The sequence below is a fragment of the Nycticebus coucang genome, chromosome 6 (genome assembly GCF_027406575.1).
Source record: "Nycticebus coucang isolate mNycCou1 chromosome 6, mNycCou1.pri, whole genome shotgun sequence".
In the NCBI taxonomy this organism is placed as follows: Eukaryota; Metazoa; Chordata; class Mammalia; order Primates; family Lorisidae; genus Nycticebus; species Nycticebus coucang.
Window position 1 is genome coordinate 85,783,965 of NC_069785.1, and position 23,627 is coordinate 85,807,591.

Below are 23,627 nucleotides of genomic sequence, written 5' to 3' on the forward strand. Positions count from 1 at the left end.
TTTTAGAATTAAAATTCCCATTGTGCTAAAAGGGAGATTGGGAAGGCCCTGAGAGGCCAACTAAGGTCTGTACAACTGGATAGAAGAAGAAATTGGGTTGACTCACCAAGCTCTGTCTCCTTAAGCTGGACCCTGGCTTTGCACAGGCCTGTCCCAGGCACTGTGGGGGAGCTATGCCTCATCATAGGGGTGGAGGCTGAGCAATCAGCAGCCCAGAAACCTTTCGGAAGGATTTTCTGAAAAGGAAGCCCAGGAAATGGACCCCTAGAGGTGACGTCACTTCCTAGGCAATAGACCCCAGCAGAATCTGCAACCTTGGGAACCAGAAACTCACATTCCAGAGACAGCTCCCTCCCAGCTCCTTTGGCAGTTGTCATCCAAGGGATGTTACTGCTCTTTCCTGACTGCCCAAAGCCCTGGACTCAGGAAGCCCTGATGGGAGTCTTTTCTAACACTGAAGGTCGTGGCTCAGCTCTCACCCCTGACATCTCAGATATTTTGGCAGATAGGGCCCAAGATAACACAGGATGGCCCAGGGCAGGCCAGGACAGATGAGACCACCTCTCTGATCTCACCTGGGAAGTCCCATCACATTTCCCTGTGAGAAGAAGTGGCCATAGGTGTAGCTGGTCCTAGGTGTGAATGGGCAGTTGGGGTTAGGGCCCTCGTGGCCCATCATGCTCGTGCCCAGTCATGGCTGGCAGGTAGGGGTGCTGGGTGCTGCTCTTCAGCCCTAATGCTCTTTCTGAGCCCTCACAGTCTTATTTTAATTCATTCTGGGTTGGATATCAGTACAGACTCAAATCTGTCTGTGATCTGCAGAGCAAAGGGTAACATGTGCAGAAGCAGCAGGAATGAAAAAAAAAAAGGGGGGGGGAAGAAGAAGAAAGAAGGAAGAAGGAGAAATACCGGCAGACAGGGCCATCACTGTCATGCCTCCTGGACCAGCTGCAGGTCATCGTGCTTGCACAGCTCCAGGCAGGACACTGTGCAGGAGCTGACTAGGGGGTCACCATCACCCACAGCATCTCCCTGGGTGACAGTCAGATACACCACACAGCCACCAGGAGTCAGCTCTGGCTCAGCCTCCTGCCAGATGCTATCCTGGAGATCTTAGTAACTCCAAGGTGTGGGGGAGTGAGGAGAATGTAACTAAATGTGTATTGTTCATTTGCATTCATTTTGAAAAGGAAACAAACAAACAAACAACAACAACAAAAAGACACAGGGCAGGAACTACAGGAAAGCCATCTTAGGGGAGGTTTTATTTTATTTTATTTTTATTTTTATTTTTTATTAAATCATAGCTGTGTACATTAATGTGATCATGGGGCACCATACACTAGTTTCATAGACCATTTGACATTTTTTCTTCACACTGGTTAACATAGCCTTCCTGGCATTTTCTTAGTTATTGTGCTAAGACATTTACATTCCACATTTACTAAGTTTCACATATACCCTTGTAAGATGCACTGCAGGGAGGTTTCATTTTAAAAATAAAGACATCAAGTTAAAGGGATTGGATGGGAAAGTAGCAGTGAGGGGCTAGGAAAGATGACACAATCAGTAATATTTTCCTACAGAGCAGGAAAGAGGGGAATATAGTTGGACAAAATCAAAGAGACAAGCTTTCAACTTAAAGAGATTTGTCCCTCGTGGGATTTACTCCAATGATATTTGTTGACTTTGTGACAGTAACTTGAAGCATTTCTTTAAATCACCAGGGTAGTAAGAGGTGAATCTACTTGAAAAAATTCATGGGGAATGTGAGAATTTACAAGATTCAAAAGTCTTGGGGCAACATCTGAAATTTTTATGAAGATAACAAGACATGTTAGGACACCAAATAAGTTTAAAGGTCATTGGGTGACTTGTGATGCTATAACTAAAACTGGCTGACATTCTAATGATGTTCTGTGACACAGCCATGGGAAGGGTGACATTTGGAGTCAGTTGGGACTGGAATCCTGATCACTGGAAATGGTGAAAATTGGAGAGGCATGATAATTTTGTTCTTCTACGTGTATGTCAGATGCATGTGAACCTGAGCAGAGCTGGGGGTAATGTGAGAGTGGTGGAGACACTACTCTGGTGGGGGCACATGGGGGCACACTCCTACCAGGAGTGACCATGTGAGGATGTATTGATGAGACAGGGTCTCTGATGGTTCATTTCAGAAAAGACACATTCAGGTCATACTTCTACTCAGTATCTGTCCCTAAAATATGTGAGTGTGGATCTGAAATTTTGGGATGATAGAGCTAAGTTTATATTCTAGTCTGTTACTGTCTAACATGAAACTTTGTTATATACACCTTCTGAATATTATTGACATAAAATGTTAAATGGATATCTAATTCATAACTGACCAGGTTATTATAAGGATTAATAAGAAAATGGATACATACCAGTCATAGTTTCTCAACTGATATCACTGGAATTATTTTCTCCATTTGGAACCTTGGAGTCAAAGGGTTATCATCCAAACCCTGCTCATGATACATTATTATTTCTTCCTTCATGCTATATATCTCATAATTAACACTGTTTCATAAAGGACTTCAGATATCAAAAATCTATTCATAAACATAAATTGTGAAATGAGGTAATAATCCTACTAACAGTCTTTTCCAGCTCTTCCAGTAGGAAGAGCTATATAAGTCAGTGCATAAATTAAAAAAAAATATATTTGTTTGATGATACTGTAATGATTGTAATAAATCAAAACATCGACAATGGCCACAGTACTGGTAAACCAAAATAATGTCTGTTTAAATTTGAATCTATCATGGGCACTTGATTACTCCCTTGACTTGGCAATTATGAATTGGGCTGCAATAAACATTTGGCCATGGAATACCATGCAGCCATAAAAAAATGGTGGCATCACATGTTTTATGTTTACCTGATGGAGCTGGAACATACTCATCTTAGTAAAGTATCTCAAGAATGGAAAAAAGGTATCCAACGTATTCAATATTACTATGAAATCAGTATATAATAACCTACACATTCATAGGTATAGAAGGCACCTGTGAGAAATACTTTGGCAATAAGAGATTGGGGAAGGATTTAACATCATTGGGTCTCATTAGTGAGATGCACGAGAGCATGAAAGAATGCACATCATTGGTTAGATGTGCATAGGCGACCATAGGATTACTTCTATAAATAGCTTCAGGAGAAGTTAGCAAGGGCTCATCCTTTGGCTCCTATTCTTGCTCAGAGGATGGCTGATCGGTGCTCTCCTACTAAGACTGATGCTGAGATGCTCACTTCTGCTAATATTGACTGTGACTTCTAAGGTGCTTTGGCACTCAAGACCTGAACAAGACTTACCCTGAGTAAACTGGCACAGCAACCCACATCCAGACACTTAAGTGGGCTGGCTGGAGACCTAGGGTCTCGGCTCCTATGGCCCTAGGTTGGGACGAAGACACGGCATCTTGGGCTCCAACATATAGGATTGGTAAAACATAACTATAGTCCAGAAAGAAGGAGGGAAGAGGAAAGAGAGGGGAGGGGTGAGGAGGCTGGGAGGAAGAAGGGTTTTTGGGGGATCCAACCTAATGTGCACAAAGCAATGATACATTTCTATACTATTAAGAATAGAGTATGAATGTTTTTGCCACAACAAATAAGTAAGCAAGGAGACGGTTATGTTAATCAGTTAGATGTAAGCATTCCAAATTGTATATCAAATCAGCACATTGTACCCTGTAAATGCATTAATGTACACAGTTATGATTTAATAAAGATTTTAAAAAATAAATTTGAATCTATTACTACATATTATACTAGCTATAAAATACAAATAACCTAACTCTCAACTCCACTGAAATATCAATGACAACTTGGTGGTTTGGTTGCTAAGCAGCCGGCATGAGGGCAGTTTGTATATGGAAACGCAGCAATACTGGCTTCAACTGCAAAATTCACTGAATAGTTAATAGGCCAAGAAACATTATTTAAAACATAAATAAATTTTTATTATAAAGATATGGTATAAATTATTTTCTTTTCGCAAAGATTCTCCCATGTGATACATTGAATGAAAAACAGTACACCATTTAAACAGCCCAGTAAGAACATTTTATTATCTTTCTGATTATGGAACTTTTTTCTGTAAAATTTGTATATATTCTCATGTGCTTTTCCAACTAGAACTTGGTTTACATTTAACACATCATATGATTAAAGGAGAAGATATGTCGAATCCAGATGCATATTCAGAAGCAGCTAGGAAATAAAAAAGAATTTTTGACTAAAAGATTTCATAATTAACTGAGTATAAGTCAGTAAAGAAGAATTAAGAAGTTATCCAATATTACAGAGGATTAAAACTATATCTGCACAGTTATGTTAATAATGAAAAATTATCAAGAATAATATGCCTAATGCTACATATTCATTATAAATTAATTATCACTGTGGTTAAATTATCAGTTTCTCCTTTTCTCATTCTTCATTCATCTATTCTACAGTCCTATGCTAAGGTACTGTGGCAAGCATTGAAATTACAAGATATAATATAGTCCATCCCTCAACAAATGTCTACAATAACCTGAAAAATGAGACAGGCCATTTCCAGAGTCACAGACACCATGACAGGCACAAATCAGGACAGTACTGAAACATGCACACAGAAGCCATCCTAGTTTTGTGTCAGCATTATAGGCTTTTTGGTGGAGACAATATGTAGGTTGCCTGAAGGACAATGGTGAGGAAGAAGCTAACACATACAGCTGATGGGGGTGGGGAAAGAACATGAGGAATCCTAAGTGGTTTAGTTGAGCCAGTTGCTAGAAGACAGGGGCAGAGCACAGTATGTCCTAAGAGATAAAGCTGAATAACTTCACATAAACCAAATTGATTTAAGTATTTTTATTCCCATGCTAAGGAATTTGGTACTTTTCCTAAGGGCAAAAGAAAACTAATGACAAGTAAATGACCAGACATTGAAAATGTCACCTGTCAAGTGACTGCTAATGAGCTATAATGGCTTGACTAAGTGTTACTACATGTGTCTGGGGACTTTGGCCTTAAATCACTAGGTAAACCTGAGAAGTTGGTGAGTCCTTTGCTTTCCAGGAATAGCTTCAGTGTGCTGAGAATCCCTCAGAAATGGCAGAAGTGAAGGAAGTGTAAAGCCAGAGAAGAAGATGCATAGCCTTCCCTCCCAAGATGTTTAAAGCTGTGAAACATGATGCATTAAACGAAGCATGTGTACACTCTTCATGATGAGTGTCTATGTGTTCACAGTTTTCAGTAGATGTGTGTGAGAAAAAAAAAAAAATGTAATGTAGTATCCTTTGACCACACAATAAAGAGTGGTGCCACTTGCTCTATCAAGTTCATTTCAGAAATCAATAATTAATCTTAACTTAATTCATAAATGTTGGCAACAAATCCTAGATCTGAAATAAGACAAATATTATTTATAATGTTTAATTTAAACAAGAGATATTATCATGGGAATGACATATTTCTTACAAAATGCGTCCTTTAAACAAAAAATTTAGAAACTAGATCTGACGAGCATTTTTAAATAAAAGAATAATCACATGAATGAAAATAAATTCCAGCTTATTTTAAGTTTACGTACTAGAGAACATCAAAATGTAATGCTATTTATAATAATCTGATAAAATACAATTACCATAGGTTTACTATTGAATATACATCATTTCAGAGCCCTGATTTTTCTATTTATTAATATAAAGGTCAAACAACTCAAGTCATATTTTGTAATCTATGTTTTTTTTGTTAATTCTCAGCAAAACTCTGTTATTTATAAAAGTTGAATCAGTTTTTTCACTTTAGTTGATTTTCTCTTAAAAATGATCTTTGCGGGCGCTGCCGCCGCCGCCGCCGCCGCCGCCGCCGCCGCGTCTTCCCCTTCTCCTTTCCCAGCCGCGCAGGATTAAAACCAGACTGAATTAGTTGCTATTGGATCAACTCATTATTTTGAGAACTAGTAAACAGTCACTAATACCAAAAAAGTCATTGCTTGAAAAGCGGTAATTTTCAAGATTCATTTTGATGAACACCAGTTAACAGAACAATTCATTTTGTGAGTTCATAAATTCATTGAAAGTCAGCAAATCGGGGGAGGGAGACAAGATGGCGGACTGAAGCCAGCTTTCAACAAAGGCTCCCGTCCAGAAGGAGAGTTAAGGGACAGGAATTTAGTAAGTATCCTGGTGGACTTGAGCCTCACCACGAGAGAAGGCTGAAGAACGCACATCAACACCGCTGAGGCAAGTTGTGATCACAAGGACGCAAACAAAAGGTACAAAATCCACCACCAAGCGGACGGGAGTCCCCCTCCCCCATGAGACCGGCTCTGGAGCCCCACAATTGAACAAGCGGGCAGAAATTAAAGGCCCTCCCACTACACTCCACGGGAGAGACCTTCTAAAAACTGGACCTACCTCCCCTACTGGGGTGCCCTGGCGTTCTCCTGCCGGACATAGGGCTGAATAAAACTTTGGGAATCCTTTGCCGGCAACCCTGAATCCCCGGCGCTCCCCTCCCGCCCACTGAGGTCTGGAGGCCTGTCCCCCAGGACTTCGGATCCTTGGGTGATTTCTCAAGGGGAGTGGACAGTCCCCGAGTTGCGACTGGTCAGCATTGACTCTGAGGCGCGCCGAGTGAGGAGAGGGCACCGGGATGAGGGGGAGTCACGCCTCGCGGCACTTCCCTGCGGTGCAGTGCACCAACCCTCCCCGGGCATAGGGGACCCAAGACTGAATCAGACTCTGGCCTCCCTGCTGAGAGCTGAGAACCCCTACTCTCACTCGGGGTCTGAGGGCCTATCCCCCAGGAGTTCGGCTCCTTGGGTGATTTCTCGAGGGGAGTGCACAGTGCCTGAGCTGCGTCAGGTCAGCGCTGACTCTGGGATACGTGAGCGAGGAGAGGGCACTCCGCTGAGGGGAAATCAAGCCTTGGCGGCACTTCCCTGCGGTGCAGTGCAGGAGCCCTCCCCGGGCACAAGACTGAATAAGACTCTGGCCTCCCCGCTGAGAGCTGAGAGCCCCTACTCTCACTCGGGGTCTGAGGGCCTATCCCTCTGGAGTTCGGCTCCTTGGGTGATTTCTCGAGGGGAGTGCACAGTGCCTGAGCTGCGTCAGGTCAGCGCTGACTCTGGGATACGTGAGCGAGGAGAGGGCACTCTGCTGAGGGAAAATCAAGCCTTGGCGGCACTTCCCTGCGGTGCAGTGCAGGAGCCCTCCCCGGACCGTAGTATTGCGTGAAACTGAATGAAACTCTAGCTTCCCCCCGCCCCACTCCCAATCCGGGTCTGGGGGCCCATCCCCCAAGAGTTCTGATTCTTGGGGGATCTCTTAAGGGGTGTGGACCCAGCACAAACTGCAGCCGCTCAGTGCTGACTCTGGGGCGCGGGACAGAGGAGAAAAGGGTCGCCTGAGTGCCCACACCAGAGCAGCAGTTCCCTGGAGGTAGATCAACAGCCGTTTTTTCTTTAACGGCAGAACGCTCACTTCTGGATATTCTGAGGCCACACCCCCTGTCTCCCTGGGCAACCAGAGGAGGCCACCGGTGTCACGGCTCACAAACCCAGAAGCCTCCAGGGCGGGGCCGACCCAGAGAGGTGTTCAGACGCAATTCTCCAGCAGCAAAGACGTTTGAACTCAAAACAGCCCGTCTCCTGTAGGCGACGACAGGAACAGAGACAGAACCTCACAAAGTTGTCTGTTCTGTTCTGTTCTGTTAGCAGCATCCATCAGGGACGGGGCTAAGCCTGAGTGAACACCTCCTTCCCATCACCTGCATCAAACACTCAAAGATGTCAGGCCCCATCTCCTCCTGCTAGATAGCGGCAGTCTGCGGGGGCCTGGCAGACTTCCTCGCGATTCAGGCAGGTGCAAACCCCTGGAGTGTCTGTTCACTGCAGGCAACTGGGTTAGCCATCTGCAGAGATACCAGTGACTGGGTCCGATGGAGGGGCAAAGTGGGGAAGGAGACGTCAACCTTCCCAGACTGCTCTGTTTGCGGGGTGGCTCCTCCTGACTCCACGCTGCACTGGGGTGAGCTGTCTCAGAGGAGTCACCAGGCCCCTGTGATCCAGTTCCCAGAGACCTCTTGAACCCTTCCACCCGAGACAAGTGCCGATTGAGACAGTTGATTCGGACCTTTTGAACTGGGCTAATAGACTGAGGACTTTTCAGGCGGTGCCCTGGGTGTGTGATTGTAGGAAGGTTTGATTCTCCTTTTCCAACTGGGGCCAGAGGTGGGCAGGCGGGGTGACTTAATTGCTGATTTTTCACACAGCTGAGACTTCAAGCCAGAGTAGAAGTTGCAATAGGATTGAACAGAAACCAGCTGAAAACAAGACAGAACCACTTTGCTACACCACACCAGACAGGGCCCCAGTTTCTCAGGCCACAACACTGTACGGGCCCTCGATAAAACCCCAGGGGAAAAACCAAAGGGAGTAAACCATGGGGCGGAATCAGCGGAAAAACTCTGGTAACATGAATAACCAGAATAGATCAACCCCCCCAAGAAAAGATACGGCAGATGTGATTGAAGATCCCATTCATAAACAACTGGCTGAGATGTCAGAAGTCGAATTCAGAATTTGGTTTGCAGACAAGATTAATAAAATGGAATTAGGAATTCGAGGAGAAATTCAAAAACTGTCTCAAGAATTTAACGAATTTAAAGACAAAACCACCAAAGACTTAGACACACTGAAACAAGAACTTACAGCCCTCAAAGATATGAAAAATACAGTAGAATCCCTCAGTAACAGAATGGAGCAAGCAGAAGAAAGGATTTCTGACATTGAAGATAAAGTCTTCGAACGCTCCCAATCTCTCAAAGAGGAAGAGAAATGGAGAGCAAAAACGGATCACTCACTCAGAGAGCTCTCAGATAATTCGAAAAAAAATAACATAAGGGTTATAGGAATTTCGGAGACTGATGACGTGGCAGCCAAGGGCACAGAGGCCCTTCTACATGAAATTATGAAAGAAAATTTTCCAGACATGCCTAGAGAATCTGAAATTCAGATAGCAGACAGCTTCAGAACCCCAGCACGATTCAACCCCAAAAAGCCATCTCCCAGACATATCATAATTAGCTTCACTAAAGTTAACATGAAAGAGAAGATTCTCAAAGCAGCCCGGCGAAAGAAAACTATAACGTACAAAGGTAAGAATATTAGAATAACTGCAGATCTCTCTGCTGAAACTTTTCAAGCAAGAAGAGGCTGGTCATCAACTTTTAATCTCCTAAAGCAAAAAAACTTTCAACCCAGGATCTTGTATCCAGCTAAACTGAGTTTCATCTATGATGGAGAAATTAAATACTTCAATGACATTCATATGTTGAAAAAATTTGCCATAAGTAAACCAGCTCTTCAGGATGTTCTCAGACCTATCCTCCACAATGACCAACCCAATCCTATACCACAAAAGTAAACTCACTCAGAAACTTCGGATCAAACTCCAACTTCCACACTGGCGAAAGGATTCAAAATGTCCACTGGACCTTTGAAAAACTCGATACCCAAAATTCCACCAGACTTATCCTTACTCTCCATCAATGTGAATGGCTTAAACTGTCCTCTAAAGAGGCATAGGTTAGCTGACTGGATACAAAAACTTAAGCCAGATATTTGTTGCATACAAGAGTCACATCTCAACTTAAAAGACAAATACAGACTCAGGGTGAAAGGATGGTCATCCATATTTCAGGCAAATGGTAATCAGAAAAAAGCAGGTGTTGCAATTTTATTTGCAGATACAGTAGGCTTTAAACCATCAAAAGTAAGGAAGGACAAGAATGGTCACTTCATATTTGTTAAGGGTAATACTCAATATGACGAGATCTCAATTATTAATATCTATGCACCCAACCAGAATGCACCTCAATTTATAAGAGAAACTCTAACAGACATGAGTAACTTGATTTCCTCCAGCTCCATAATCGTTGGAGATTTCAACACTCCCTTGGCAGTGTTGGATCGATCCTCCAGAAAGAAGCTGAGCAAAGAAATCTTAGATTTAAACCTAACCATCCAGTATTTAGATTTAGCAGACATCTACAGAACATTTCATCCCAACAAAACTGAATACACATACTTCTCATCAGCCCACGGAACTTACTCCAAAATTGATCACATTTTAGGTCACAAGTCTAACCTCAGTCAATTTAAAGGAATAGAAATTATTCCATGCATCTTCTCGGACCATCATGGAATAAAACTTGAATTGAGTAACAACAGGAATCTGCATACCCATACAAAAACATGGAAGTTAAATAACCTTATGCTGAATGATAGCTGGGTCAGAGATGAGATTAAGAAAGAAATCACCAATTTTTTGGAACAAAATGACAATGAAGACACAAGCTATCAGAACCTCTGGGACACTGCAAAGGCAGTTCTAAGAGGGAAATTTATAGCACTGCAAGCCTTCCTCAAGAGAACGGAAAGAGAGGAAGTTAACAACTTAATGGGACATCTCACGCAACTGGAAAAGGAAGAACATTCCAACCCCAAACCCAGTAGAAGAAAAGAAATAACCAAAATTAGAGCAGAATTAAATGAAATTGAAAACAAAAGAATAATACAACAGATCAAAAAATCAAAAAGCTGGTTTTTTGAAAAGGTCAATAAAATAGATAAACCTCTGGCCAACCTAATCAGGAAAAAAAGAGTAAAATCTCTAATATCATCAATCAGAAACAACAAAGACAAAATAACCACAGACTCATCAGAAATCCAAAAAATCCTTAATGAATATTACAAGAAACTTTATTCTCAGAAATATGAAAATCTGAAGGAAATAGACCGATACTTGGAAGCACGCCACCTTCCAAGACTTAACCAGAATCAAGTGGAAATGTTGAACAGACCCATATCAAGTTCAGAAATAGCATCAACTATACAAAACCTCCCTAAAAAGAAAAGCCCGGGACCAGATGGTTTCACGTCAGAATTCTACCAAACCTTTAAAGAGGAATTAGTACCTATATTACTCAACCTGTTCCAAAATGTAGAAAAAGAAGGAAGACTACCCAACACGTTCTATGAAGCAAATATCACCCTGATCCCCAAACCAGGAAAAGACCCAACAAGAAAAGAAAATTATAGACCAATATCACTAATGAATATAGATGCAAAAATATTCAACAAGATCCTAACAAACAGAATCCAGCAACACATCAAACAAATTATACATCATGACCAAGTTGGTTTTATCCCAGGGTCTCAAGGCTGGTTCAATATACGTAAATCTATAAATGTAATTCAGCACATAAACAAATTAAAAAACAAAGACCATATGATTCTCTCAATTGATGCAGAAAAAGCTTTTGATAATATCCAGCATCCCTTCATGATCAGAACACTCAAGAAAATTGGTCTAGAAGGGACTTTTCTTAAACTGATAGAGGCTATCTACAGCAAACCCACAGCCAATATCATATTGAATGGAGTTAAATTGGAATCATTTCCACTCAGATCAGGAACCAGACAAGGCTGCCCATTGTCTCCATTGCTTTTCAACATTGTAATGGAAGTTTTAGCCACCGCAATTAGGGAAGAAAAGGCGATCAAGGGTATCCATATAGGGTCAGAAGAGATCAAACTCTCGCTCTTCGCAGATGATATGATTGTGTATCTGGAAAACACTAGGGACTCTACTACAAAACTCCTAGAAGTGATCAAGGAATACAGCAGCGTCTCAGGTTACAAAATCAACATTCATAAATCGGTAGCCTTTATATACACCAACAACAGTCAAATTGAAAAAGCAGTTAAGGACTCTATCCCATTCACAGTAGTGCCAAAGAAGATGAAATATTTGGGAATTTACCTAACAAAAGACGTGAAAGATCTCTATAAAGAGAACTATGAAACTCTAAGAAAAGAAATAGCTGAAAATGTTAACAAATGGAAAAACATACCATGCTCATGGCTAGGAAGAATCAACATTATCAAAATGTCCATACTACCCAAAGCAATATATACTTTCAACGCACTCCCTATTAAAGCTCCACTGTCATATTTTAAAGATCTTGAAAAAACATTACTTCGTTTTATATGGAATCAGAAAAAACCTCGAATAGCCAAGACATTACTCAGAAATAAAAACAAAACAGGAGGAATCACACTACCAGACCTCAGACTTTACTACAAATCGATAGTGATCAAAACAGCATGGTATTGGCACAAAAGCAGAGAAGTAGATATCTGGAATAGAATAGAGAACCAAGAGATGAATCCAGCTACTTACCGCTATTTGATTTTTGACAAGCCAATTAAAAACATTCAGTGGGGAAAAGATTCCCTATTTAACAAATGGTGCTGGGTGAACTGGCTGGCAACCTGCAGAAGACTGAAATTAGACCCACACCTTTCACCATTAACTAAGATAGACTCTCATTGGATTAAAGATTTAAACTTAAGACATGAAACTATAAAAATACTAGAGGAGAATGCAGGGAAAACCCTTGAAGAAATTGGTCTGGGTGAGTATTTCATGAGGAGAACCCCCCGGGCAATTGAAGCAGCTTCAAAAATACACTACTGGGACTTGATCAAACTAAAAAGCTTCTGCACAGCTAAGAACACAGTAAGCAGAGCAAGCAGACAGCCCTCAGAATGGGAGAAGATATTTGCAGGGTATAACTCTGACAAAGGTTTAATAACCAGAATCCACAGAGAACTCAAACGCATCAGCAAGAAAAAAACAAGGGATCCCATCGCAGGCTGGGCAAGGGATTTGAAGAGAAACTTCTCTGAAGAAGACAGGCGCACGGCCTTCAGACATATGAAAAAATGCTCATCATCTTTAATCATCAGAGAAATGCAAATCAAAACTACTTTGAGATATCATCTAACTCCAATGAGACTAGCCTATATCACAAAATCTCAAGACCAGAGATGTTGGCGTGGATGCGGAGAAAAGGGAACACTTCTGCACTGCTGGTGGGAATGCAAATTAATACATTCCTTTTGGAGGGATATATGGAGAACACTCAGAGATCTAAAAATAGATCTGCCATTCAATCCTGTAATTCCTCTGCTGGGCATATACTCAGAAGACCAAAAATCACAACATAACAAAGATATTTGTACCAGAATGTTTATTGCAGCCCAATTCATAATTGCTAAGTCATGGAAAAAGCCGAAGTGCCCATCGATCCACGAATGGATTAATAAATTGTGGTATATGTATACCATGGAATACTATGCAGCCTTAAAGAAAGATGGAGACTTTACCTCTTTCATGTTTACATGGATGGAGCTGGAACATATTCTTCTTAGTAAAGTATCCCAAGAATGGAAGAAAAAATATCCAATGTACACAGCCCTACTATGAAACTAATTTGGGACTCTCACATGAAAGCTATAACCCAACTACAACTTAACAATAGGGGGAAGTGGGAAAGGGGGGGGTGGGTAGAGGGAGGGGAATCGGTGGGATCACACCTGTGGTGCATATTACGGGGTATTTGCGAAACTTGGTAAATGTAGAATATAAATGTTTTGGCACAGTAACTGAGATAACGCCGGAAAGGCTATGTTAACCACTGGGATAAAAATGTGTCAAATGGTTTATGAAGTGAGTGTATGATGCCCCATAATCATATCATTGTATACACTTATGATTTAATAAAAAAAAAAAAATGATCTTTGCACTCTCCAGTTTTAGAAAATTAGAATTTTAAGTATGTTCAAAGCTAATAACTTTTCATCTCAGAATCTTAAACATATACATGAAGTGGCATTGTCGTAATTTCCTATCCAAATTCTACTGACAAAAGATTAAGTGTAAATATTATGCCATCTGTGCTATTATTAACCTTTCCTTATTCATACAGATACAAAAACTTCAGAAAATTTGCTTGAAGAAAAGAATAAATACAGGTTAAAGCTCATTTTCAAACTTAGTTTCTTTGATTCAAGACTTTGTGTAACAGGATTAGACGCAAAAGTATAAATAACTTGTTAATCATATCTTTGTTTTTTTCAGAAATAACTGCCATTTTTTAATATTAGATTAATTACAGTTGTTAGGTAAATTATTAAATGTGTGAAACAAACTATATTGCAAGTGTCTCCATCTTGAGTATTCTTATTTAACTCTTGTATAAAATGTGTTCTCTTACTAAGTGCCAAAAATAGGATCTCAAATACTCTACTGAATATAGTTAATGTTTTGTGTTGATAATATAATATCCAAGGGATTTATAAATTATAGACATAAAGTCAATTTTTTTGAAATGTTATAAAACATTTTGTAGAGATTGGGGGTCTCACTATCTTGTGCAAACTAGACTCAAACTCCTGGCCTCAAGTGATCAACCCACCTTGGCTTCCAAAAGTGTTGGAATCACAGGCCACTTTGCCCACACGAGATAAGTTAAAATGGTTTCCTAATATTTTCATAGATTGTTTTCCATAACATTTCTGTGATAATATTATTGACAGGATTATAAAATACATAATGAAACCATACTAACTAGGTCTTATAAAAGTAAAACTTTAATACCAAATATAAAGAGAAGCTTTTACAGAATGAATACTCACATTACCATCAATAAAGACTATGTAAAATGCACATCCTTACATGACTTGAATTAAGGAACTACTAGTGTAATCTTATTAGCTTTCCCCAGGGAGCTCTTCTTTTAAATATTCGCTACATATGTGTGGATTTTTTTTAACTCCTTTATGCCTGATTCACAAACTGTTTTATATACATTTTACTCATATAAAAATGAAATACTCTTCTCAACAGATTGCTTACTTCTGTGCTAAAGGAGTGTTTTCTCTAGATGGAGAATACTTTTTATATACCATATTTAAGGAGAGGTCATCTTTCCTCCTAACTCTTAGCACGTGGTCGAAGTAGTTGCTCTTATTCCAACCCTGGAATCAGTTCTCTTCCTGCCTCTCATTGGCTTTTGAATACTTTCCCACATAAGTGATGGCAAGGGCAACTGTCCTTGGGAAAGAGACACCAGGTCAGATGTGAGAGCTCACAGGGAAAGAGACAGACCCAGGCCAAAGGGAAGGAGCATCTCTGGGAGGGCACCTAAAATCTTCAAGAAAGATCTTGATTTTTTCATATTTTAAGTATTTTTTTATTAAATCATAACTATGTACATTTATGGGGCACAGTGTGCTAATTTGATATAAAATATGGAATGCTTACATCATACTGATTAACATAACCATCACCTCAATTATAAATTGTCAGTCCAATTCATAATTGCCAAGTCATGGAAGCAACCCAAATGCCCATTAACCCAGAAACAGATTAACAAATTGTGGTATATGTACGTTATGGAATAAGATCTTGATCTATGATGACTCCACTCTTGCACTAGATGATGGGAGGCTGCAGTTATTTTGTCTGTATTCACAAGTGAAAATTGTCAAATATTAAAGGACTTTTAAAAAGTCTCTCTCACTTTATTTATTTATTTATTTTTTTGTAGAGACAGAGTCTCACTGTACCGCCCTCAGTAGAGTGCCATGACATCACAGGACTCACAGCAACCTCTAGCTCTTGGGCTTAAGCGATTCTCTTGCCTCAGCCTCCCGAGCAGCTGGACTGCAGGCGCCCGCCACAACACCCGGCTATTTTTGGGTTGCTGTTTGGCCGGGGCTGGGTTTGAACCCGCCACCCTCGTTATATGGGGCTGGCGCCTTACTCACTGAGCCACAGGCGCTGCCCTCTCTCACTTTATTTTTATGTTCCTATTAAGTCATGTATTTTTCCTCATACTTCTCTTAATAGAAATGCAGAATCATTGTCCCCAAGTGAATTATTTAATACAGTGCCTGGTACAGATGACAAAAGTAAAAGGGGGAGAAAAATATCTCGGTGATATTGATCACTGACAAGGTACCACCAATGGTTTGTGAAGTGTGTAGAGCAATATCTTAGGAAAAACTGATGACTGCCAGAGGAAATAAAAAAGCTTAATGAACTGCTAATATTTTCATACATAATACTAAGTCAAAAGCTATCTTAGCTCCCTATGGAGTACAATGCACCAATGATTTGTAGGAAAAGCACTGCCCCTACTCCATGTTCTTTCTGTTTATTTGCAGGTGGAGATTAGGTTTCAGGTGGCAGGGGTAGCTTGAAGTCCAATATCAATATTAGGAGCACATTTGCAACTTTGTTTCTAATTTTTCATTCTTAAATATAGGAATATTGTAATATTATATACAGAACACAAATGTATCAGCAAATTTTAGCTAATTAAGAAGATTCTCTCATAACTGGTAACTTACAATCTATGTCCCAGGGAAATCTAAGTGTCTAGAGAGAACACTGTAGGATTAAGAGTCAAGGAAGTCACACCTAGAGAGGCAGCATGCCTCCTTTAGCCAGACGACTGTGTTTCTGTTTTGTATAATATGGTTTCATGCATTTTTTAAAGAAAATTTATATTTGTAAAAAAATTCCAAAAACCCATAAAACTCATTAATGTAATCAACCCCCTAAATTCATATTAGAGGCAACACTGGGTCAGAGAGATTGTAGTTTGTCTAAAGTCAAAAAGGAAATTAGCTTCAGCCCGGGAATGGGCTTTAGGTCACCTTCTTGAACGTGGAGTTCTTTTTCAGCTACTTTCTGCACATTGATAAAACCACACAGATTTTTAAATATAACTCAGAGAAAATGCAAGGAATATACACATTTAAAATAAACATTCCTTTCCTTCCGAAAAATTATGGGAGAATATTTCCTCCAAAATCTTCCCTTTCACTGCATCTGTACTTATACATTCTTTCATCATTATTCTATAAAATGATACATTATCTGACTTTCCTGGTAAGAGCCAATGAGGACATTTTATATTTGCAGAGTATTTAACACTCATTTTCTTTTTATATCCAGTAGTTCAATTTCATGACTCGGAAGTACGTAGACCCTGATCATCTCATGTTTTTTTTTCTAAAAAAACAAACACTAAGTAAGCCAAATAATGAAGAAAAATTTGTAAGCTAGTATTTTGCCATTTAAGTATTAAAATCATCATGAAAATTAGTTGCTATTTGTTTTTGTTCAAACAAATGTTTTATGTTTTTTTGTAAATTCTTTTTGAGACAGGGCCATGCTATATTGCTCAGGTTGGAGTGCAGTGGCTATACACAGGGATGATCACCGCACGCCACAGCTTGAACTGCTTGGGCTCTAGAGCTCATCCTGCCTCAGACTCCCACAGGAATGTGTTCCTGTGAATGGCCTTCGTAATGTCCCCCAGAGTAAAAATGGCCAAACATTAGATAAGCAATTTAAATCGGACAACACAGTTGAAGTAACTTTTTCTTTATGGCCTCTACAATTGACACAGTTTGTCATCATCAGATCCATTTTGAGATTTGCAGAAATGAATTCTTACTATGAATAAAATAAAATGGCTATAATACCAGGTTCTTGTTACATCTCCAAGAGAAATGGGAACCATGTGTTCCTTTACAAGAAATTCTGAGTAGGAGGAATTAATTGATTCTCTTTGGTTGTCATTGCTATTTACACATCTTTGATACTTTTGCCATCTTGGTCTTCGATCATTCAAGCAATGGTCAAATAGAGAGACATGAGTAAACTTCATTTTAAAAGCTCAATTAGTTGCTTGATTTCACTATTTAAAAAGTATAATACAATTGCCCAGAAAGCTATACATTTTATGAAACTTGATACAAAACCGCCATAAGTTCAATGGTAATTAAGGACATATGGTTATGTAATAAAGTAAAAAAAAAAGAAATTAATTAGAAACAGAAATTAATATTTCTTTGTATTACAGGCTTATTTAATTCATAAAAAGTGTCTATGTTGGATTCCTATAGGTAGTAAACATCCTATGTGGTTAAAGTTTTGGATGGCAATCATTCCCTTGTGATTAGGGGTGGAACACTTTAGATGGTGCAGGAAACCTTGAAGTGTTATGAAACACAGTCACAGTGAAATCAATTACAAAGTAACTCAGAACACCTATGGGTATTCATTCGATTATTAGGCAATAATGTTCAATGCCCTAAATGTAACTTAAATGTAGCTTTTTAGAAAATGTAAAATGCATACAGTAATGCATTTATGGGGTACAGTGCGCTGATTTCATACACAATTTGGAATGCTTACATCATACAGGTTAAGATCTATCTCTTTATGATTTAATAAAAAATTAAAAAATAAAAAATGTAAAATGCATCAGTTTAGTTATATTTATCCCATCAAGGTAACAAATGGGTATCTGTTGAAAATGAGAGCACCAGGGACTTAAAATAAAATTTCTGTTTCTTTTCATAATTAAGGTAGATAATTATGATCTTTGCTTAACATGTTAAGTCAATTAAACAACTCAGCATTTCAACAAATTAAAAAGAAAAGTTACGTCAGAAATTTGAAACTCAAAAGAAAAAAAGATAACATAACTAACTTTGGTTAGGTAGTTCACTAGGCTGTTATCTGAAATCTCTGGGCTTGAGGCAGATCACCAAGGTTCCCTTCAAATAAACTTTCTGTTGAAAACTACACTTTTTAAATATTTTCAATACAAGTGAATCTAGAACTGACCTTATGGCAAGAGTGATACATCAAGATCTGTTACTCTTTTTTTCATCAAGCAAATCAGCAGTGTCTTCTGTTAGATTCTGATGAATTCTATGAAGATTGCAAAAGATGAGTGGTTAGTATTTCATTTTTCCTAAAGCATTCCTAAGTGGCTTGCAATTTAATATTAAGAAGTTGGCATAAGTGTAAATAAAATGTCCATTTAAACAGTGTTTTGTAACTGAAAATGTGTCAGGGCAGGCCTACTCTGTGCAACTCCAGTTATAAAAGCATTCTAAATAAGAAAATAGTTTCTAATAAGAAAATAGTTCAAGTGCAGAGGGGAGAGGTATGGCTGTCAATGATGCAAAGATCAACAGGGTACGCTCGCTGCCTTCTGTAATGGCTCTCTTTATAATAAACACTTGAGGGTATCATTAGAAATACTTATGTTTGGAAAGCAACTATGTGCAATAGGGAATATATCAATTTGCTTGACTATACTAAACATTCCACAACAAAAAAGTTAGAGAAAAACTTATTCTCTTAAGCCAGTACAAAGATTAAAAAAAAAAAAAAAAAAGTTCCTCAAAGACTTCTTCAAGCACTTGCTTTTGCCACCCTTTTACATTTCACCTACTATATGGGGAAAGTTAAGTATTGGGCACTGAGAGATAATTCAGAGCAACAACTTCTAGGTGAGAATGAGATGGCTGAGTTGGTGATCAAGAAGAACTTCAGCAAGCACCGGTGGAAATTAGCTGCTAACACTGTTACCAAGGCATGAGTGGTGGGGCCTAACCTTTTTGTGTGTCTTCCATACCTCAGGCTGACCATGGCATTATTTTTAAGAACTTCGTGAATTATCCATTCCTTTATCTCTGTGTTAATCAAGTATGCAAGTTTTGCAAATATGCCTTTGTGTTGAGTGGAAAAACTATACCAGAAATTTTTTCTCAAGGTGCCCACTAGTGCCAAGACCAAAGATGACAGCCAAGAAAAGTTAATTTTCCAGGTGCCAGAAGATGCTGAAAGAATAGTTGTAGTACTTGACTATTTGGGTTTAAGTTGTAATCTTCATTAGATTAATGAAACTCATTAATATTTTTACCTAGTGGAATGGTGGCAAGAAATTTATAACAATATCACTGTCTAAATTATAAAGCTACAAAAATATCTAGCTGAAGGAATAAGAGATCAGGTTCACTACATAATAATTCATATGAAAAAATTTCATATAAAATCATAAAAAGGGAGAAAAACAAACTGCTCTGAATGAATATTTCAAAATTAAGTTCACTAAGACCTGTTTTTATTTCCAAATAATTTCATGAGCTTCCCTCCCTAAAAAATTATGCATTGAGGAAAATTAATGAACTTAATTTATTTTCTATGATTTTGTGTTTTGACCTACTCTCTTAGTTTTTTGTATGACAATTTTCTAATTTTCAATTCTTTTAGATAGAGTTGCTTGTATTTCCGAAATGTGGTTTCATTGATTTCTTCTCGAGAAGTTTCTGTTACAGAGATTTCAGATTCCAGATATGCAATACAGGATTTCATCTGAGCTCCTGCTGAAACAATATGCTCTAATTTTCCTTGAGATGATGCTCCAGTCTAAAACAAATTGAAAGGATACATTTTAAAGAATTATAATATGAATAGTTATTGTATATTTATTTTTTAATGTGTTGAGTCAGTGATGCCCTGAGTAAGTTTAAACATGGGGAGAAAGCATACATTGCAAATGTTCATCATCAAGATCAACTAAGTTGGCAAAGCACCTATAGCTCAGCAGCTAGGGTGCTGGCCACATACATTGGGGCTGGTGAGTTTGAACCCAGCCCAGGCCTGCCAAACAAGGACAATTATAACACACACACAAAAAAAAATAGCTGGGCATTGTGGTGGGTGCCTGTAGTCCCAGCTACTTGGGAAGCTAAAGCAAGAGAATTGCTTAAGCCCAAGAGTCTGAGGTTGCTGTGAGCTGTGACACAAGGTTACTCTATTGAGTGAGACTCTGTCTCAAAAATAAAAACAACAAAAAAAGTAAGCTGTTAATATAATTCAATATTAAATATAATTATACAAAAGGAATCATTATGTTAGAACTCATGTAATATGATCATTCAAAGAATATTAGAATCAATTTAAATTTTAAAAATGTTAAATAGTGTATCTTAAGAACAATTCAAGAGTGTGGTCTAATTTCTAAATCACAGTTTTTTCTTTCCTGTGGATCTATGTTAACTTCTCTTAATAATCAAATGATTTTCTTTTTGTTTTATTTATCAAATAGTAACTGTGTACACTAATGCATTTATGAAGTAAAATGTGATTTGATAGACAACGTGGAATGCTTACATTTAAATGATTAACAGAACCATCTCCTCGCTTACTTATTTGATGTGGTAAGGCATTCGTACGCTTTTCTTAATAGTTTAGAAATGTCTCATTGCATTATGTAAATTAGGTTATTCTTCTTAGTAAAGTATCTCAAAAATGGGGAAAAAAGTATCCAGTGTATTCAATACTAGTATGAAATCAGTATATAATCACCTACACATTCACAAGGAGGTCAGGAGCAGTGTAGGACCAGCATGGAAAGCAGGTGCCTGCTTGCAGAGGCTGGCCGACCCTCTGGCAGAGGGGTAAAGACAGGGAAGTACTGTCCTGCAGATTTTTTGGACTTGGGTGCTCACCACAGCTGCCTTGGGAGAGCCTGCGTGAGAGAGTGAACTTGAATGGTGCCCAGTGGCAGGGATTGAACTACCAGGCAGGGTGTAACTTTGATTAGGTTGGCTGCCATCAGAGGGCTGTCATTGTGGGAGGGCCACTGGGAAGAAACAGCCTGCAGGGTCCCAGCACGTGACTGGCTGTGGTGCACCTGATGAGCTGGGTAGCCATCCTTGGGGTGAGGTGGATGGTTCTCACATCCCAGAAAAGCCACATTGTGGCCAAGGGGCACTGTTTGGAAAGTTGAGGTGTGTATCCTAAAAAGTCTGGTAAAAGCTTCAGGCCCCCACCCTGCTATGCCTGAATGTTAATGAAACCACCATGCCCTGACTGAGGGATAATAAGTCAGAAAGAAGGAAGCGGGTTTCCTCAGCAACTAGACAGTGGCTTCCCACATCCATCTTATATAGCAGAATCAGCATGTTTGTTTTGCATCTCCAACCCCCAGAGTGCCACCTGAAGTCCAGGTAATATATTGCTATCTTTATGTATATTTAAAATTTTTTCCTTCTAATTTTTTTAAGTTTTTCTTTCCTTGTGTTTTATTTTTTCATTTTTAATTTCTTGTATAATAAGGATTCCATTTTGTGTTAGCATTTCTTTGCTTTTTAAACTTACTTTTCTATTTTTTCTTTCCTTCCTTTTTCTAGATTTTTCTCATCTTTCCTTCATAAATTTTTCAAATGAAAACTAAGGTATCCCTCTATCCCTCCTTTTCCCCCCAAAGTTTATAATTTTATTTATTTTCTTAATTTTATTCTCATCTGTTTTGTTCTCTTTCATTCTGTATTTTATTTATGGGACAGAGCCTTGCTCTGGGGCCTAGGCTGGGGGTCCATGGCATTGGCATGGCTCAAGGAGGCCTTAAAACCTGGGCTTGGGTGTCCTTCTCACTTTAGACTTCCAAAGGACAGTATTAGTAGGTCCCCCCAGTGACACAAAGATGTTTTCCTTTTGTATATGGTGGAGGCAAGGTCTTGCTTTTGGTCAGGCTGATAAGGAGCTCTTGACTGTGGAGAACCCAACTTCCTTGGCCCCTCAGAGTCCTGAAATTGCATGTATGGGTCAATGCACCCTGTTGAACACCACTATTACTCCCGTATTTCTCTTCCTGTCCTTTCTTTTCTTTTTCTTTCACCCTTATTTTCTGTTTCTTTTCTCACTTCTCATTCATTTCTCTTTTCTTCCTTTTGTCCCTGTACCAAAAGGCCACTCCAACATTCAAGCACAGAGACAAGAACATTTAAGAAGAAGGACGTGAGAGGAAAAAGTAGGGGAAGGATATGGATAAAGAAGAAAGCACATATGAGGAAAAACCAACAAGAAAAAAAATCTGGCAACACGAAAAACCAAAAGATCACCCCTAAACTCAAGGGACCATGAGGCATCTACCATAGAGGATCCTACCTAGAAGGAAATTATGGAAGTAACATCAAGGGAATTTAGAGTATGGATGGCAAAAATGATGAAGGGAATTGAAGGGAAAGTGGATAATCACTGAAGGGAAATCCAAAAATTGACTTAAGAAGTGAATAAAAGATAGGAAAGAGGTACTAGACCTTAAAGAAATAAAGGAGTCACCCAGGGAAGTTGAAGATGCAGTAGAAAGTACAAATAACAGATTAGATCATGGAGAAAGAAGAATCTCAGAGCTAGGGGATGTGTCTCTTGAGCTAACTCAGGCATTTAAAGAGGCAGAAAAGAGTAAAAGCAGAGCTTAGAGAATTATGGAAATTCATGAAGTATACAAATACACAAATAAAAGTGATCCCTGAGGGGAAAGGAAAATAACCCAAAGGTATAGAAGCCCTTCTAGAGCATATTGTAAATGAAAATTTCCCAAGCATCACCAAGATTCTGACACAGTCCTCTTAGATGCATATCAAACTCTGGTTCATCTCAACAGACACATTGTAATGAACCTGTCCAAGGTCAAAATTAAAGGGAAAATTCTGCACGCAACCAAGAGTAAGCACCAATTTAATTATAAGAGCCAATCCATTAGGGTGACAGTGGACCTTTCAGCTGAAACTTTGTAATCCAGAAGAAGGTGGTCATTGACATTTAACTTTCTTGAATACAACAATTTTCAGCCCTGATTCTGTATACTAGGTTTTAAATTTGACAGAGAAATCAAATCTTTTATTGACATGCAAACATTGATGAAATCTGCCACTACACGTCCAGCTCTGCAGAAATACTCATACCCATTCTCCATACTGACCATCACAATGGACCTCCAAGAAAAGTAGACACCCAGAAACTGAAGAACAAAACATAGCTTCCACATTGGTGCAAAAAATAAAATTAAGCAATGGACCTTCACAAAATAAG

At 39.1% G+C, this 23,627-nt stretch overlaps 1 protein-coding gene across 1 annotated transcript in view; it reads right to left on the minus strand.

Annotated features, from left to right (window-relative positions):
• Positions 1 to 4,016: 4,016 nt before the first annotated feature.
• Positions 4,017 to 23,627, minus strand: part of LOC128588765 (ankyrin repeat domain-containing protein 26-like) — a 41,114-nt gene continuing 21,503 nt past the window's right edge. Inside the window, exons 8-10 of the mRNA XM_053595583.1 lie at positions 19,972 to 20,174; positions 18,582 to 18,668; positions 4,017 to 4,242 (exon numbers count right to left, since the gene is read on the minus strand). Of these exons, the coding sequence (XP_053451558.1) occupies positions 18,602 to 18,668; positions 19,972 to 20,174 (270 nt within the window). The 3' untranslated portion in view covers positions 4,017 to 4,242; positions 18,582 to 18,601. The remainder of the gene's footprint in view (positions 4,243 to 18,581; positions 18,669 to 19,971; positions 20,175 to 23,627) is intronic.